The sequence below is a fragment of the Lolium rigidum genome, chromosome 5 (assembly GCF_022539505.1).
Source record: "Lolium rigidum isolate FL_2022 chromosome 5, APGP_CSIRO_Lrig_0.1, whole genome shotgun sequence".
Lineage (NCBI taxonomy): Eukaryota > Viridiplantae > Streptophyta > Magnoliopsida > Poales > Poaceae > Lolium > Lolium rigidum.
Window position 1 is genome coordinate 210,419,165 of NC_061512.1, and position 18,845 is coordinate 210,438,009.

The window sequence follows — 18,845 nt, forward strand, 5'->3', positions numbered from 1 at the left end:
GGGAGTATCATTTTCCACATTTTACTATCAAGATGATATCTCTTAACCCAAGAAGTGAAAAGACAGAGATTAGAATCTCAAAGGTTCTGAATACCCAAACCATCATATTTCTTTTTCTGAGAGATAAAATCCAAATTTACCAAATGGTAGTTATGTGAATTACCTAAGTTATTCCAGAAAAAGTGAGCCATTTGGGACTTAATTAAATTTAAAATTTACATGTAATATTATTTTTGTGTATTTTATAGTTACACATGCGACAATGGAATGATAGAAAGTAAATTATGGCAACGCACGGGTATTCAACTAGTAGATATACAAAGATGGATGATGTTCAGTAAAAGGAGATTTTTTTTTTTGGTACAGTACAAACCACCGCATAATTAATTTGTTACTCCATCTACAACGTACATAATATACAGCACTAACATAGAAATCACATGACCAAAATCAGGCGAGAAATTGGAGGTCTAGCTCTTATCGGCCACGTTCCTATCAGCGTGCAATCGCTTCTCTCGTACTTCTCAACCAAAATTTGACAGGCTGACAGCAAGTAGTTGCAGCATTCCAGGCGGGGATTATTTTTCGCAAGCGACAGTTTTAAGGTCATGGTATTTCTAGGCTACAAGATCCAAGCTACTCAACACAAACCTCCTGCCCAATCAAAAGCAAACTGCGTAGGAAAACATTATCAGAGACTAGCAAGATCAGTATACTAGAAACGACGACTTAACCTCACTACTGCTGCTGCGCAGAGAGGGAGTAGTGTTAGCTCCAACCGAAAAAATGTACAACATGGATCAACAGCTAGCTCATGTCAACGACCAAAGTTCTCTGTTTAGTTTTCAATGTGCAATTCTTCTATCTCAGAGGTACTGTTCATGTATCCTCGCCCGGTTCTCCTCCCACCATAGCCTGGCATGCATCTCGCTGAACTTCTCTCGGCTGCAAGCACAAGAAGTCATCAAATAAGTAAAGCTTCTCACCATCGAATAAGAACTTCACAAGTCACTATATTTTTATCTTGCAATTCTAGGGCTGGTACTGATCTCAGTTCAGAAAGAAAGCTAACAAGGTCAGAAAGTAAGACCCACCTGAATCGAACGCGTCGGAGTTCTCTTATGCCGCCAGGCAAAGCCCGGATGGTAATATATACACCAGGCTGGTCTTCCTCCACCCACTCCCTCTCTTGGTCGCTTGCATTGCTGATGGACACAGAAAGCTCACCGGACCTGTCAACCTCTTCTGGCGACGAGCTCGTCCTCATTGATGCATCCATCGATGAGGTTTCTGTCTTTGCTCCGCTTATGCTTGACAGCTTCGGTGTCGATGCTAGCCCCACTGAGTCGTAACGCTGGTGTCCATGGTGGTGGAGGCCATTGCAATGGTGCTCCAGAGAATCGGATGAAGAGTAACCCATCGCTCCGACACCAGATGTTGGTCTCTGTAAAGAACGAGGTAATCGCTCCTTATCCAGTGGTGGTGTGACTGGGCTGTCCTCCTTGGAGCTCTGTGGGAAACAAAGGTCATGGAACAATGTAAAGCCTGCACTAAAAGATGGACCTGTAGTGATTGAAACAGCTAGTGGTAAATTGAGCACATCTCACCTCATCTTCAGACTTCGGTGTAGTGGGGAGAGGGACACTTTGATGGTTAAACCTCTGGACGTTGTAAAGTTCCATAACTTTGTCATAATTTTCAGCCCACCACCTTTGCGCTTGCCATTTGTTGAACATCTCACGGCTGGCGTACATCATTCCATGCAAAAAAGAAGTCACGTCATGATGAATTACATTACACATGCAAAATTATCATAGGAAAAGGTAAGCAAACATGCATATTCATATCATCATATGCAAACATACATTTCCTTTTCTAATATATTGCCTTGTTTAGGTGGTATCTTGTGCAAACACTGCATTAGCAAATTACATGTAAGGAAGAACCAAATTGTCTCTTTCATGTACCCGTTCCACAAAAAGCTTCTCAACTTTGTCTAGATTCGGATGTATATAGACATATTTTATTTATAGATACATCCGTATCTAGAAAAAGTTGAGAAGCTTTTTTTGGAACGGAGGGAGTACATAATCATAGAATGAGTAGTGAATCGATAAGCTGCACAGGCTATACCTGTATAACTTAGTAATCTACATAATCAATAAAAACAAAGCTGTGGAGAATTAAGTTGGCACATAGTCAGCTACCATGGTAGATATTATACACAATGGAGTGTTTGCTTTGTTAGTCTATAATATCCCACATCAAAGTAGAAACTTTACATTTCACAACTTATAAGCGCAACATAGGCCACCCTACTGTGCATCTCTTTCTTTGTTCCTCAGACATGCATGCGTTCTCAAGACAATGGTTATGGATGCAGGATGCCTGGTAGTAGCCTATAGCCATTTTATTTCCACTTGCATCTTAATTTGCAGAGTTCTGTTTTCACATGTGCATATCAGCAAGTTTAAAACTCAGGTTCAAGTAACACAGTGAACAGACAACCAGCTTCGCCTGGCAATCTAAATATATAACAGATGGAGATCTAAATACACTCCCAAAATATGGCACGCCAATAAAAAAGGAAATCCCTAGATAGCTGAAATCTTCAATATAAGATTAGAAACAGCCTATATAGCAAGAGCTGTGAGGTTTGACATACCATTGTACATCATGCTGATAGCTGGAAGGGACCAGAGAGAGAGACAGGAGAGGAGGTGATGCAATTGAGATGGCCTACAGCTATCAATTTACTGTGTAGCCCATGCCCTTTTCAACACATAGTGGCAAAAAAAATACACAACTACTGCACAGCACAAGTGATTATGCGATGCGTTGGTAGATCTAAAGCACATTAATCAACTGATCCGCACGGGTTCAATGGAATGACAACTAGTGCATCCCGTGACAACGTTGGCAGTTAAACCAATGTTACTCCATAAGCTACCAAATTGTAAATTGTCCCTACTTGCCTTAGATCCAGAACCAATGAAGTAAACAAAACAACACCTGCACCCACCTCAAGGTCCAGCTAGTATTGCAGATATAAAGTAATATTTTATTTTATACCTAATAATGCTAGTGGGGTCCAATCAGAATAGCTGGCCATGAGGGGCTAGTCACAGGAATCTTATTTTAACAAGGCAACTATGCTCACAAACAAATCTTATAACGACTATTATAAACTCAATCCGAACACTACAAATTTACAATGAGCATATTTTCATATGTACATTTTAAATTTATAGTGACCAAACTAAGTTTGCAAAAGTGGTTTGTAAGATCTGATTATAACAGTATCGATGTTGGAACTTGAGCTCCCCACTTACGGGAAATGTTATGAATCAAAGGTCCATGTTGGATGGCTCCCCTGATAACCCGGTGTGGAGGGACCGACTACATATCAATAAGAAGACAAAAGGAAAGCCAATGGCCAAAGAGAGAGGAGCTTCTTTGTTCCAACGCTTCTCTTTCCATTAAGCTTCTTTATTATTGACTACCATGAGGAGATGTAGCTAGTGGTCCTCTCATGTCCCTGTCCCATGATAATACACCTCTTGCTGGAGAGTAAGCATCAACACAGCAAATGTATGATTTTGATAACCTAAAGTACAAATGTGCAAGCTGGATTTGGCCCACATAGTACTGTACGTTCAAAATTCATAACAGGTTGATACAGGGATCTCCTATACTTCTAACGTGGGCAACTGACATGATTCATAAACTCTAATGTATGGCTTAGAATTCCAAATCTACCGACTCTATATAACATGCATGCTGACACATCTAGACTTCGACCTGGCTGGAGCACGTGAGGGGTTAAATATGGGCCTCTGTCACAGAGTTGACAACGGAGGTAGTGTCATATTCTAAAGTCACTGCTATTTACAATGCACCCGATTGTTCCCGTTAGAGCTCATCCAGTATAAAATAATAACGGAATTACTACTATGTATAGAACTAGTAGGAGTGAGGGAAAAATGTAGCATTCATGTAGATTTATATTTTTATAGCAGTATTTTTCCAAATAGGAATCTCTGTGTTACCATTCCAACGGCATAGTGCTTTACATTCATCCTCAAGTCCAATCAGGATGACATCCAAGTGAGAACATGGGGGCATGTAGTCATCTGAAAAGATTATTAAGAAGAATCTCACGGCCATCCATAAATTTTTGTTTGGATGGTTGCTATCTCAAGCTCACATCAAACTTGCCTTTTCAAGAGTTTTAACTACCATATGCATACTTCTCAAGGAAGATTGCAGTATTTTGTGTACTGACCAGTAAAAAAATTACTAAAGATACTGCTTGAAACTTCAGTTTGTTGGCAGTTTGCACAAAACATTGTGTCTCATCTATCTGCTTATTTTTTTACCAGCACCAAAACATTGTTCTACCAATATGCAGGAGAAGATATCAAAGTTTCAATCACGATTGTTCAAAATGTGAAGTAAGCCAATAAGATGTTTTCCGACCAACGAATCGAGTAATACACTCAAAAATGTAGATTTACTCAAGTAAGAGCAAAAACGAATCGAGTAATATTCACAAACATTTGTATCTCATCTATCTGCATTATTTTACCAACAAGAAAACATTTTTCTACTCATATGAACTGCAGGTGGATCCAAAAATTTCAATCTCATTTGCTCAAAATGTAAATTAGGCCAAAATGATCTTTTCCAATGAACGAACCGAGCAATGCAAAAAAAAAGACAGATATTAGCTCAAGTAAGCGCAATGGCGCAAGAGCACAGACCTGAATCGGATGCGCTTGAGGTCGTTGCCACCTTGCGGCAGCGAGACGAAGGTGATGAGGACGCCGGGCTCCACCTGCGCCACCCACTCCTTGGCGTTGTCCTCCTTGCCGCAACCGCCGGCGCCAGACGACATGTCGTCGTCCTCCTCCTCCTCCGGCTCCTCCTCGTCGCCGGCGAGGAAGTCGGTGCGCGCGCTCATGGACGGCGTGGCGTCCCCGCTCGAGCCGCCGCCGCCGTCGCCCGCGGCGCGCCGGTACGCGTAGCGGAAGCGGCCGGAGCCGGAGGTGGCGTCCGAGCCCCGGAAGCCGCCGCCGCTGCCCCCGCGGTGGTGGTACGGGTGGTGGCGCCCCGAGCCCCCCGCCGAGGACCCCGCGCAGGGCTTGCAGTGCCGGTACGCGCCCGACGCCTTGAGCGCCATGTCCTTGATCTGAAACAAACCCGAGAAATTAAATCACCCCGCGCGCCCACCCGATCTGATGATTACGACCTCGAGCCGGGACTCCGAGGCCTGAAAAGCTGCGACTTTCCGGGGAAACTAGAGAAAAGAATCGACATTTCGAGGATGCACGGGGCGCAGGGTGAACCCACCTGGGCGGTGAGCGCCTTGATGGCCTGCCGCGTGCTGGGCGTCGCCGCGCCGGCGCCCACGCCGCCGGCCCCGTCGACGACGTCCTCCTCCTCCGCCGGCTCGTGCAGCGGCGGCAGGCCGCCGCCGCCGCCGAGCTGCGGCCTCGTGCACGCGACGCACGCCAGCATCCCTTCCTCCTCCGGCGCGCACGCACGGCAGACGCCCCTCTCGCAGCAGCGGCGGCGGCGGCGACAGAAGACGCTCCCGGAAAGCGAGGCCGGCCGAGAGCGGCGCGCGTGCGTGCGGCCCTTAAATGGTGGGGGCGGCACGTAGCGCACGGAGGATCACGACGTGGCGACGTACGCACGCAGAGAGACACCTCCTCCTCCGATCTCGAGCTCGAGTAAAGGGCATTAATGGCGGGGTTAGTATATTGCGGACTGGCTGAGCTTGATGGCAGGAGCCGCACAACGGCACGAGCCAAGTGGGATTTGATTTATGGAGCGGCGCCTCCACTCTCCACTGCCATCGAGCATTCGAGCGGGCGATCAATGTAAAGTTTCCCTGACACATCGCCGGTGGGCGGCGGGACCCGCCGCCTCTGGTGCGGCCGTGTGGGCAGTACTACTCACACTCGCCAGTTGCCGGCAGAGTGAGCCCTTTTTTTTCTGCATTGCGAGCGTGTCTGCCTCGATGTGAAAAGGGTGCAGCGAGAGGTTCACATTTGTCGTGGCTTCTTCCCGTTGCAGTGTAAAATTTTCTTCGAGATTCATCATGTGCAGTGTTCTGTTTTGTGAAGATTTTTAGAGTATCTTCAGTCGCGTCTCCAAAACGTTCCCCAAATCGTGTCGGATTAAGCGTTTGGGGACGTGTTTCGTTCGTGCCGCGTTTAGGGACGTCGCTCCCCAGCCGCGTCCCCCAAACATTAAAAAACTCTTTTTTATTTTTTGCATTTTTATTTCAAAAAAGAGAAGTAATATTCCACAAACTAATACATAATTGGAAACGTGGTTTACACGAAAACATGGTTTTCCACAAACTAATACATAGTTTGAACCATGATGGACACAAATATAAAATTTTGCAAAAAAACTAAACCTAACTAGGTCGTGCATCGAAGGTTTCCTGTATTCGCTGCTAAGAAAGAACACTCGAGGGCACACCCAGTCACCCAAACTGGAAAATCCAGCGGGAGATGGTACCCTTGTTGGTTCTACCGATGACGAACATCCAGAAACCTCCGTGCACGTATTCGCTGCGAAGAAACAACACTCTTCATCAGTCGTCCTCCTCGTCGGTGCTATCGCCGTGGTAGTCCCGGCGGCAGCGCGTCTCGTCGAAGACCTTGACGCTCATGTCCCTGTTGCCAAAGTAGGAGAACGGGAGGATGAAGCCGGCTTCGAGGCTGTGGTGCTGCGCGAACTTCTCCCAGCCGATGTGGAGGTATATCTTGCCGCGCGCATCGTAGATCACGTCGACGATCCACCGGTAGTAGCCGCACGAAGCCTCTCGCAGATGCATCGTGCCCGGGCGGTCGTCGCCGGCGACGTACTCGGCGAAGGAGTTCGGCAGCCTCTCGATGCCGCGTGGGTCGCCCTTGAGGATGAGGACGAACTCGAACAGTACGCCCGGCTCCACGTCCATCTCCGACGATGAAGACGACGGCGTGGCAGGCGACGGCGAGCGTGCAGCTCTGCCGCGGCCACGACCACGACCACGACCGCGAGCTCGGCCTCCGCCTCTCCCAGCCATGGCATCGACTCTTGTTGAGATGGTGGCGGCTAGAGTTGGGGAGAGAGGCGCTAGGGTTTGTGTGTGAGGGACGGTGAGAGACGGCCCTTTTTATAGGCCGGAGTGAGGCGGGGGAGCGGTGTCACTCATTTACGCCGGCACGCAGAGCTAGGCGCGACGAGACGCGTCGCTCCTCCTCTGTGGGAACTGCATCGTCGCTGCACGCCAATAACTTTCGTCGCGAGATAGACGACGGTTAGGTTAAAATTTATTGTACCGCTGACGTGTCGGTCCGCGTCGCTTCACCTCGCTTTTCGTTGTGTCCGACGTCCCTAGTGCGTCCCTGTGGAGCGAGGACGGGCTCGAGCCGCCGGACACCGTATGGGAACTCACCGGATAAAAAACGGGTTCGGGGGACGCGGCTAGACGCGTCAAATAGCTTTGGGCGACTCTTTGGGGACATGTCTGGAGATGCTCTTAGTCAAGTTGACGTTTTCAGATTTGGCTGGACCTTTCTGCTTGTACGCCTTCCTAGAATATTTTCCCTCTTCCGCGCCTGGTTTCGGACCCATAGTTTGACACGGGAACCACGGTATGCTTTGGGTAGCCGTGCCGCTCTAGGCGACGCGGTGTGTCGTACGGACAAGCAAACAAACAATAGGAACAAGAAAACAACAAAAAAATTGATATCGATGCAAAAGGATTCAAAACAGTACTAGTAGTAGAAACACAAAAGTGCAGAAAGATTCAAAACAGTATTTGCAAACAGTACAGAAGTGCATGGCTGATTAGACCACAGGAGGAACACTTGCTAGAAATGGGGACAACTTTGGTAGGATCTGGTTTTAGATAGGATTTATGAGACTGATTTTTTTAATACAAGAAACATGTTCAAAATATTCTTTAAAAAAAGTACCGTGCTATATGTGCAACACCTAAAATTTGCCACCTCAAATTCGGCCTACATTTAGAGATCTAAAAAAGATGAGTTTAGGAGCGAATAGTGTGATATACTATTCACCCAAGATTGACACTATTTGCAGTAGAATTTGTCTTTTTTGATACTCTAAATGTAGATAGAGTTTTGAGCTAATTTTTTTTGGAGTTGTAATTACATACTATAGGTGTGTTGTAAACTTTTTCTCGATTTTTTCGCATTTTGTAAGTATAATTTTTATGAATTGATCCTATGATCTCACCTAATGAGTTGATCCTGTACAAGTCTCCCCCTGCTAGAAATTACCTCAATCTACAATCTCCTGAGTAGAAAAGAGTTGGACTAAGTCGCCCGCGTCTCCCAAACAATGTTCGGCGAAAAAAGAAGAATCGGTTAACTCGAGGGCGCCGATGTATTTGTGGCACACCCGTTTCTAGCCGCGTTCTCTAAACAGGCTGCCAAATTTATTTATTTAGCTATATGCCATTTTTTTTCTTTGAACACATAAGCTATAAATCTTCTTTTCTGGTGAATAAAAATAAAACATACAATAGTTCAATAATTTGAATTTCAACTTTATCAGGCCGCCGGCACTATTGACTGTCCTTTGAGCCTCTACAAATGCAAATGAGATAAATTTGCAATTGGTGATGAACATCTTTGTCACAGATTCTGCACGTATAGCGAGAAATCAACAAAATATCCGGGCATATGTTGACACTTCGTAGGAACCCACATAAATCGGTGGACTCTTTCGCTCACTCTCGATGATCACACGAGCATTTATCACCTCTCACATTTGATCTCAGGAACCGAACAATACCAGATCGAGATTATAGCATAACAAATGTCCGTTCGAGATCCTTCCTGCAACTCTCCTGGTGCGAAGCAAAGTGAGACTTCATCTGGCCTAGAGGCTCAAAGATCATCTTGAAAAATGTCGAACATCTTGGATATATGCCATCGGCTAGGTTACTCCCTTTGGTCTATGTGTGGTCATTGATCGCACAGTTGCATGGTGAAGCATGACCTTCAACTAGTTGCACAAACACTGTAGATGGATGTTATTGTGCTATCCCACCATGCCAAATTCACATGTCTTGATCTGCCGCAGCTTTAAATACCACACCGCAGTATCCGTGATGCCTTTTATACAAACTTTGCCAATTAAAGGACAGTTTTTCCATGACCAGTGCATGCAATCGATGCTTCCAAGTATCCAGGAAATCCCTATGTTTCGTGCCATGATCATCCTAGCAGTGTTTGCTTCATTTGGCCCTCTCAAATAGTTTATCCCAAACTATTCCACATCCGCTCTGCAGAATTTTTACATTTAATCAATGGATGTTTCATCACTCGTGCGCATGTACTCGTATTTTGAATATCCTTGCACTCCATATGCAAGCATTCTCATGGCAGCGATGCATTTTTGAATTGGTGAGAAGCGAGCCATGTCTTTTGAGCCTCGAAAAATGCTCTGTAACCGTATCGAGAGAGAGGCAAGAACTACAAAATGTCGCCTACTGAAGCAATCGGCTGAAAAACTTGCGTGCAGAGAGGTCGCGCAAAGCGGTTGTTGCGTTTGGTGCTCGACTCGATGAATGTTTGGCTGGGAAATGGGTGGGAGGTGAGGGAGAAGCAATGTGGTACCATGCGCATGTGAACTACTGGCGTTGAAGTGGGTGGCGGCGATGGGAGGGGAGGTGTGCTTTGCGGGGGATGAATGGGTTGGGACGCTGGCAGGTGGCACCCAGATGGCTTTTTACCTACATGGCGAGGTGTGCGGCTTCCTTCCAACGCGCCCATCGATCATGTCCCCTTGGGGTAGGGATAGCCTCTGGGTGATGGACACATTGTTGGGCCGCGCTGGACGGAAAAGGCATGTAGGGCACACGGTTTGGCATGATTTTCTGTCCGATGTGCCTGATAGGCCTTTGGGATGTTTTTTTGGGGATGTTATGTGTTGATAGACGGGACCTTTATAGAATTATGTGACAAATACTTCTATCACTTCTATGATCGAAATATAGTTGTATTTAATTAAGAAGAAAAGGACATCTTGTGGATTCAAATCCTATTTTTTGATAAAGATTCAAATCCTATGAAAACCTAGGAATCTAAGTACAACTATATGCATTGTAAAGGTTTTTTCAATCAACTTCTTAAATAAGAATCAATTTCTAGTGATTTTCTTATAGAACTTGTTTCATTTGTATATGTAGAAGCCGTAGATTATTGAGTATATGACAAAGGGAAATTTCCATCAAATTTATTCTAATGAAAAATTATACTCCCCGGATACATATTAATTGTCGCTAATATGGACGTATCTAGACATATTTTAGTTCTAGATTTATCTATATTAGTGACAAGAAATATGAATGGGGGTGGGTATTTAATTTTGTGAAAACTATGTGAAGCAACTAATATTCTAAGAAAAATCATGTGTTTTCACATGATTCAACCAAACAACTCTTATCGTGACTTAATGTTTTCCACCTTTCCTAGAAAAAAAATATATCATGATGGTGAATTCATGTGTTTACTCTTTATTATGTTGTAATATGTGTTTAACAGGGATCTAGCAAAGCTGTCAAAATCAAATCTCCGGGGCTTCCTTGAAGTAGCCAAGCTGAAAGGGCGTGGAGCCTCTGTGTGTAGTATTTGCTAATAAAATGACGAATTATAAGACAAATGCAGAAGAAAGTGATTGAATGTTTTGTTCATAGTTGAATGTTTTGTTCATAGACAAACGATTGAACAATATGTTAGCTTCAAGATTGAAAGAAGAAGAAAGTGAAGAAGGTCAAGTGATGACCAAAATGTTCATGGTGCGATACAAAAAATAATCATGGGAGAGTTGAGGATATTATAATCATTCGGGGTTAACTTCAAAACAACATTATCATGATGAAGGATAATTGATTTAAGGTTGATTAAATCAAAATGTAAGTTTGAGATAACAATCTAGAAGAGATCATTGCTTCAACTTTGCCGTCTAATTGGTGATAATGGATATGTAAAAATATGTGTGAGAAGAAGCTCTCTCATCACTAGTGGAAAAGAGAGCTTTAGTCTCGGTTCATTTAGGCCTTTAGTCCCGGTTGCGCAATCAAAAATGCGCAATCGGGACTAAAGGCCTCCACCTTTAGTCCCGGTTGAAATATAAACCAGGACTAAAGGATCCTCCACGTGGTGCGGCCAGGGGGGCTCGGGTGGAGGATCTTTAGTCCCGGTTCGTATTAAGAATCGGGATTAAAGGTCAAGCGCAGGGCACAACCATTTCTCTGGCGCGGCAGAGGTTTAGGATTTTATGTTTTTCATTCAAATCTGCATGCATGCATCATTCAAGGAACCACAACATCGTCATGAATATATATAGACATCATCACGAAATACAATATGCGTAATGCATATTACAATATAAATTCGATCCTCTTTACAATCTTCATTGTATATCCAAAATGTCTAAATACAAACTTCCGATGGTATTCTCCATTTGGAGCTATGACTTTCCTAACTAAGAATCCCATCAATTCCTCTTGAATTTCTCGTACGCGATCCACCATTAGAAGAGTATCCCGCATGCGTTCCATCTAATAAAAAAGGAGATCAATATATATGAATGGAACTCAACACAATTGATGGTAATAAAATAAGATTGTGATATATTGTTTACGTATATGAAGGGCATGTATAGCCCTTTCCACCTTTCGATGACAGGGCATCTCGGGAATGAACTCACAGACTTAGTATCCACATAAATTATTCCACGAAAATATAGTTCGATCAAACTAATAATCAAGCATGATAATGCATGGCAATGAAACAAAAATCAAAATATTTGCGGACGTAGCTATAGTACTACTTACAGCGCGATCTTGAAATGGAAGCTTCAGTTTTCATTCACCCCTAGCAATTTGATGAACCGTTTCCAAACCCTGCCCGGCAAAGAAAAAATGAGTAAAGGAGTTATAATTACTTGATACCAGAAAATGAACAGAAGATGCCGATACAGGGTAATGATTGAAATTACCTCTGCCTTATTTATTATTTCCTTTATATTCGACGAGAAGCCAGACGGAACCTTGATACTGCTTAGGCATTCAAAAAAGATTTTCTTCTCTGCTTTTGTAAGAGCGTAGCTGGAGTAATGACGTCATTTATCTGTCTCATTCTCTAAATGCATGATGTCTCATTCTTTCAGATGTTGTTGGTCTTGTCGTGCTTCTGGTGTATCTTTTGTCTTCCCATAAACATCCAGGAAGCCTAGCAGGTTCACGCAAAGATTTTTCGTCATGTGCATCACGTCGATTGAAGAGCGGACCTCTATGACTTCCCAATAGGATAGGTCAAAAAATATATATTTCTTTCTTCCACGTAGTCGCGTGTACGTCAACGTCATTCGGAACAGACTGTCCGCTAGGATCCTTTACAAATATTACTTCTAGATCATTGATCATACCAAATATATCATCACCAGTACGGTGGATAGGATTCTTTCGGTGATCTACCTCAACTTTGAAATGCTTCCCGTTCTTTCTGACGGGATGGTTACGCGTAAGAAATCGACGATCCCCCAGGTACACGATCTTCTTAGATTTATCCAAATATATACTACCAGTCTCATCTAAACAGTGTGTGCATGTATTGTATTCCTTATTTGACTTTCCTGAAAGGTTACTAAGAGTAGGCCAATCATTAATTGATGGTTACGAAAATCAGCGATCGTAGGTTAAATTCCTCAGTTTTGTGCTCGTCCCACACACTTACACCTGTTACGGCCCACAACTGTAGAAGTTCTTCAACTAATGGCTTTAGGTACACATCAATGTCGTTGCCGGGTTGCTTCGGGCCTTGGATGAGCACTCACATCATAATGAACTTCCGCTAATGCACAACCAAGGAGGAAGGTTATAGATACATAGAGTCACGTGTCAGGTGCTATGACCGTAGCTCTGCTCTCCAAAAGGATTCATGTTATCTGTACTTAGACCAAACCTTAAGTTCTTTGCGTCATCTGCAAAGTCCGGGAACTTTGTCTCGAGTTTTCTCCACTGCGACCCATCAGCGGGGTGTCTCAACATCGTGTCTTTCTTATGATCTTCTGTGTGCCATCGCAACAACCTGACGTGCTCTTTATTTCTGAACAAACATTTCAACCGTGGTATTATAGGAGCATACCACATAACCTTGGCAGAAACCCTCTCTCTGAGGCGCTCTCCCTCAACATCACCCGGATCATCCCGTCTGATCTTATACCGCAATGCAGTGCACACCAGGCGGCCATCCAAATTCTCGTACTCACCGCGGTAGAGGGTGCAGTCATTAATGCATGCATGTATCTTCTGCACGTCTAATCCTAGAAGGCAGACAACCTTCTTTGCTTCTTACGTACTGACGGTAATTCGTTACCCCTTGAAAACTGCTTCTTAATTATTTTCAGCAACTTCTTAAATCCCGAGTCAGTCATATCATTCTCTGCCTTCCATTGCAAGAATTCTAGTGTGCTACCTAGTTTTTTCTGGCCATCTTCGCAAGTTGGGTATAAAAATTTGTTTTCCTCTAACATCTGGTCGAACTTCAACCATTCATTTTCAGTTTCGCAGTCTCTCTTTGCATCAGCAATGGCCCGACCAATATCATCAATACGCTCATATGATGTCTCTTGATCTTCTGTTTTCCCCGTTGCAGTATCACCGTATTCAGAAAATATGGGATAGTTGTCATCATCCTCTTCTTCTTCATTATTGTCTTCCATCATATCCCCTCTTTCTCCGTGCTTGGTACAACAATTGCAGTTGGACATGAAACCGGACCGTATCAGGTGGGTGTGAAGGGTTTTCGAGGAAGATTAATTTATCTTATTCTGACAGTTAACACATGGACAATACATAAAACCATCACGTTTGTTTTCCTCAGCCACACGAATAAAAAATTGCAGGCCCGCAGTGAACTCGTTATGGCGTCGGTCACTGTAGATCCATTGCTGATGCATCTGCATTATATAATTAAGCTTATCAAAAACCATTACATAACATCATAAATAGTGAAGTGAGGTATATATACACACATGCATTTTATCAATGACGGGAGAAAAGATAAAGTTGTTAAACTCGATTGAGAAGGAAAAAAAGAGGAGAAAACTTAAGTGTGGCTTGTTTTGTGTGAACTCAAGTGACAAATGCTCTTAGGCATTTCATCGAGCACCTCTTGTACATAAGAAGAGAGAGCAAAGCAACATACACCTCTTATGCTAAGAAGTGGAAAAAGCTAAGTGTGACTCACAAGTTTAGGCAGGGCAGGGTATATATAGAAATGGCCCTTTAGTCACGGTTGATAATACCAACCGAAACTAAAGATTCCAAACGAACCGAGACCAAAGAGTTCCGTGGCCCGCGCCGTTCGAACCGGGACTAATGCGACCTACTAGTCTTAGCTCCTTTTTAAACCAGGACTAAAGCTTCCAAAGATTTTAGATAAAAGTTGTGTTTTCTACTAGTGCATATAGTGGATTAGGAGAAGCAAATCGAAAAACTTCACCAATCCAGCGTAATCAAGAAAAGCATTCCATTCAAAAAAAGAAAATAAATCGACATCATCAAGCTCAAATAAAATGTGCAAGGTAAATTGACGTTAGGTTTCTTTCATCTTTAATCTTCCGCAGTTTACCTTTTTTTTACCTCTTATTGATCATCCTAATTTACTGTTCATGGCAGAGTGTACCATATCCCGATATCATGTAGTCCGATCATGTAGCAGAGTAGCCGTAATTTGACGCGTTCTTTTAACTCCTGTATTCCGTGGAGACAATCAAAGAGGTGGTACCCCTGCGAACAGATAAAAGGATTTGGATCAAATCCGCATACATGATACTGCTCCGTATATACCGGTATCTGCCTAAGTTCAATAGTAGTGGAATGTTCGGAAATTTACTCTACTAAAAGATTATATTTTAAAATGTCAAAAAATTTGAACAAAAAATTCTACATTTACATCTCCACAATATATGTGTGTAAACGTTAAGTTTCGCGAGGAACCAATATTGTTTGTGATCTATGTAAAAAAGATAAAATTTATCTTCTGAAAAGCTTTATTTTTAGCATTGAATTCTGTCTTTTTTTACATATGTCACATGACAAGTCGATTTTTCATGAACGACTTTATAAGCAAATAGCACGTGAAGACGTACATGCGAATTTTTTATTTCAATTTTTATTTTTTTAAATGTGTGTAACATGCATTTTAAAATAAAGAAAGCATATGCTCCCGTGTGCCAAAACACCACTCCCCAGAATGTTGTTTATAAATATAAGATACCATGTTATTTGTAACTTACGTGTAGCCAACTGTACTTGTCAATTCCATGAAAGTTGTCCTAAATTTATTAAAAGTTGAATGTATCTAAACACCATTTAGTATGTTGATACACATCTAAATTTAGATAAATCTAAAACAACTTTCATGAAACAGAGGAACCACAACAGTTAGCTATAGTAAAAGTATAAAATGCTACTTTACCAAAAAAAATTGACACAAATACTTTACTAATATATGACCCACAATTTTACTCTCACAAATTGCTGAAAAGCTCATGTTAGACCTAGCTCTTGCATGAGATCCTGCTCATCTCCCTTCTCCTTTTCTCTCTCTCCAACTAAGCATAAATAATATCTAGCATGCTGACTAGTAGTTCCTACTATATCTAGTCTAAATACCTTTATTTTTTGATAAACATCATATGTTAGTACCGCGGAGATACAAATTACATCTAACCTATGCAACCGCTTTGCCCTAGAGACATTGTGGATGTACATAACCAAAGAAAAAAAATAAAAAAAATAAAAGTCCCGCTAAACTGATCTATTTGTTGAAACAACAGTACCATCAGGACATCACCAGAAGTCCATTTTCTCCAAAAGCGACGGCGCCAAGAAGGGACCAATACACAAGCGACGTCGTCGTTCGATCATAGATCTTAATTTCTCACCCTAAAGAAAATTCTCGCTCTCAAAACAATATGTTCAACAAAGATATTACCAGGCACAACCAATTATGTTAGACCTAGGTTTTTCACTCTAAAAGATAAAACTATGAACTTCTAGGATGTGTTCGGTTGTAGAATGGGAGAGAATGGAATGGAACCATTCCATTCTAGTGTCATGGAACCATTCCATCCTTGTGTTCGGTTTCGACAAAAAATTGTCATGGAACTGATGCGCGTGAGACACACGTCCGTTGGGAACCCCAAGAGGAAGGTATGATGCGCACAGCAGCAAGTTTTCCCTCAGAAAGAAACCAAGGTTTATCGAACCAGGAGGAGCCAAGAAGCACGTTGAAGGTTGATGGCGGCGGAGTGTAGTGCGGCGCAACACCAGGGATTCCGGCGCCAACGTGGAACCTGCACAACACAATCACAGAACTTTGCCCCAACGTAACAGCGAGGTTGTCAGTCTCACCGGCTTGCTGTAACAAAGGATTAGATGTATAGTGTGGATGATGATGGTTGTTTGCGAAGAACAGTAAAGAACAATTGCGAGCAGATTGTATTTCAGATGTAAAGAATAGGACCGGGGTCCACGGTTCACTAGCGGTGTCTCTCCCATAAGACAGCGAGATGTTGGGTGAACAAATTACGGTTGGGCAATTGACAAATAAAGAAGGCATAACAATGCACATACATATATCATGATGAGTACTATGAGATTTAATCAGGGCATTACGACAAAGTACATAGACCGCTATCCAGCATGCATCTATGTCTAAAAAGTCCACCTTCAGGTTATCATCCGAACCCCTTCCAGTATTAAGTTGTAAACAATAGATAATTGCATTAAGTATGGTGCGTAATGTAATCAACACAAATATCCTTAGACAAAGCATCGATGTTTTATCCCTAGTAGCAACAGCACATCCACAACCTTAGAACTTTCTGTCACTGTCCCAGATTTAATGGAGGCATGAACCCACTATCGAGCATAAATACTCCCTCTTGGAGTCACAAGCATCAACTTGGCCAGAGCCTCTACTAGCAACGGAGAGCATGCAAGAAGATAAATAACATATATGATAGATTGATAATCAACTTGACATAGTATTCAATATTCATCGGATCCCAACAAACACAACATGAAGGATTACAAATAGATGATCTTGATCATGATAGGCAGCTCACAAGATCTAACATGATAGCACAATGGGGAGAAGACGACCATCTAGCTACTGCTATGGACCCATAGTCCAGGGGTAAACTACTCACACATCGATCCGGAGGCGATCATGGCGATGAAGAGACCTCCGGGAGATGATTCCCCTCTCCGGCGAGGTGCCGGAGGCGATCTCTCGAATCCCCGAGATGGGATTGGCGGCGGCGTCTCTGGAAGGTTTTCCGTATCGTGGCTCTCGGTACTGGGGGTTTCGCGACGGAGACTTTAAGTAGGCGGAAGGGCAGGTCAAGAGGCGCCACGGGGGCTCCACACAACAGGGCCGCGCGGGCCCCTTGTTGGCCGCGCCGCCCTGTTGTGGCGGCGCCTCTTGGCCCCACTTCGTGACTCCTTCAGGAAGCTTCGTGGAAAAATAGGCTCCTGGGCGTTGATTTCGTCCAATTCCGAGAATATTTCCTTACTAGGATTTCTGAAATAAAAAACAGCAGAAAACAGCAACTGGCTCTTCGGCATCTCATCAATAGGTTAGTGCCGGAAAATGCATAAATATGACATATAATGTGTATAAAACATGTGAGTATCATCATAAAAGTAGCATGGAACATAAGAAATTATAGATACGTTTGGGACGTATCAAGCATCCCCAAGCTTAGTTCCTACTCGCCCTCGAGTAGGTAAACGATAACAAAGATAATTTCTGAAGTGACATGCTATCATAATCTTGATCATACTATTGTAAAGCATATTAGATGAATGCAGCGATTCGAAGCAATGATGAAGATAATGAGTAAACTAATGAATCATATAGCAAAGACTTTTCATGAATAATACTTTCAAGACAAGCATCAATAAGACTTGCATAAGAGTTACTCATAAAGCAATAAATTCGAAGTAAAAGCATTGAAGCAACATAAAGGAAGATAAAGTTTCAGCGGTTGCTTTCAACTTCAACATGTATATCTCATGGATAATTGTCAACACAAAGTAATATAACAAGTGCAATAAGTAAACCTGTAAGAATCAATGCACACAGTTGATACAAGTGTTTGCTTCTAAGATAGAAAGAATAGGCAAACTGACTCAACAATAAAGTAAAAGATTGGCCATTCGCAGAGGGAAGCATTGATTACTATATTTGTGCTAGAGCTTTTCATTTTGAAAACAATAAACAATTTTGTCAACGGTAGTAATAAAGCATATGAGTTATGTATAAGACATCTTATAAGTTACAAGCCTCATGCATAGTATACTAATAGTGCTCGCACCTTGTCCTAATTAGCTTGGGTTAACACGGATTATCATTGCATAGCATATGTTTCAACCAAGTGTCACAAAGGGGTACCTCTATGCCGCCTGTACAAAGGTCTAAGGAGAAAGCTCGCATTGGATTTCTCGCTTTTGATTATTCTCAACTTAGACATCCATACCGGGACAACATAGATAACAGATAGTGGACTCCTCTTTTTAATGCATAAGCATTCAACAACAGTTATTATTCTCATAAGAGATTGAGGATTAGATGTCCACACTGAAACTTCCACCATGAATCATGGCTTTAGTTAGCGGCCCAATGTTCTTCTCTAACAGTATGCATACTCAAACCATTTGATTGTGAAAACCACCCTTACTTTAGACAAGACGAACATGCATAGCAACTCACATGATATTCAACAAAGGTAAA

General features: G+C 42.8%; 1 protein-coding gene across 1 annotated transcript; it reads right to left on the minus strand.

Annotated features, from left to right (window-relative positions):
• Positions 1 to 694: 694 nt before the first annotated feature.
• Positions 695 to 5,520, minus strand: LOC124655254 (protein Brevis radix-like 1). The gene is made up of 5 exons (XM_047194178.1): positions 5,353 to 5,520; positions 4,764 to 5,191; positions 1,608 to 1,743; positions 1,095 to 1,510; positions 695 to 945 (listed from the first exon to the last, which is right to left on the minus strand). Exons 1-5 carry the CDS (start codon positions 5,518 to 5,520, stop codon positions 867 to 869), a joined length of 1,227 nt encoding a protein of 408 aa, XP_047050134.1. The 3' UTR covers positions 695 to 866.
• Between the last annotated feature and the right edge of the window lie 13,325 nt (positions 5,521 to 18,845).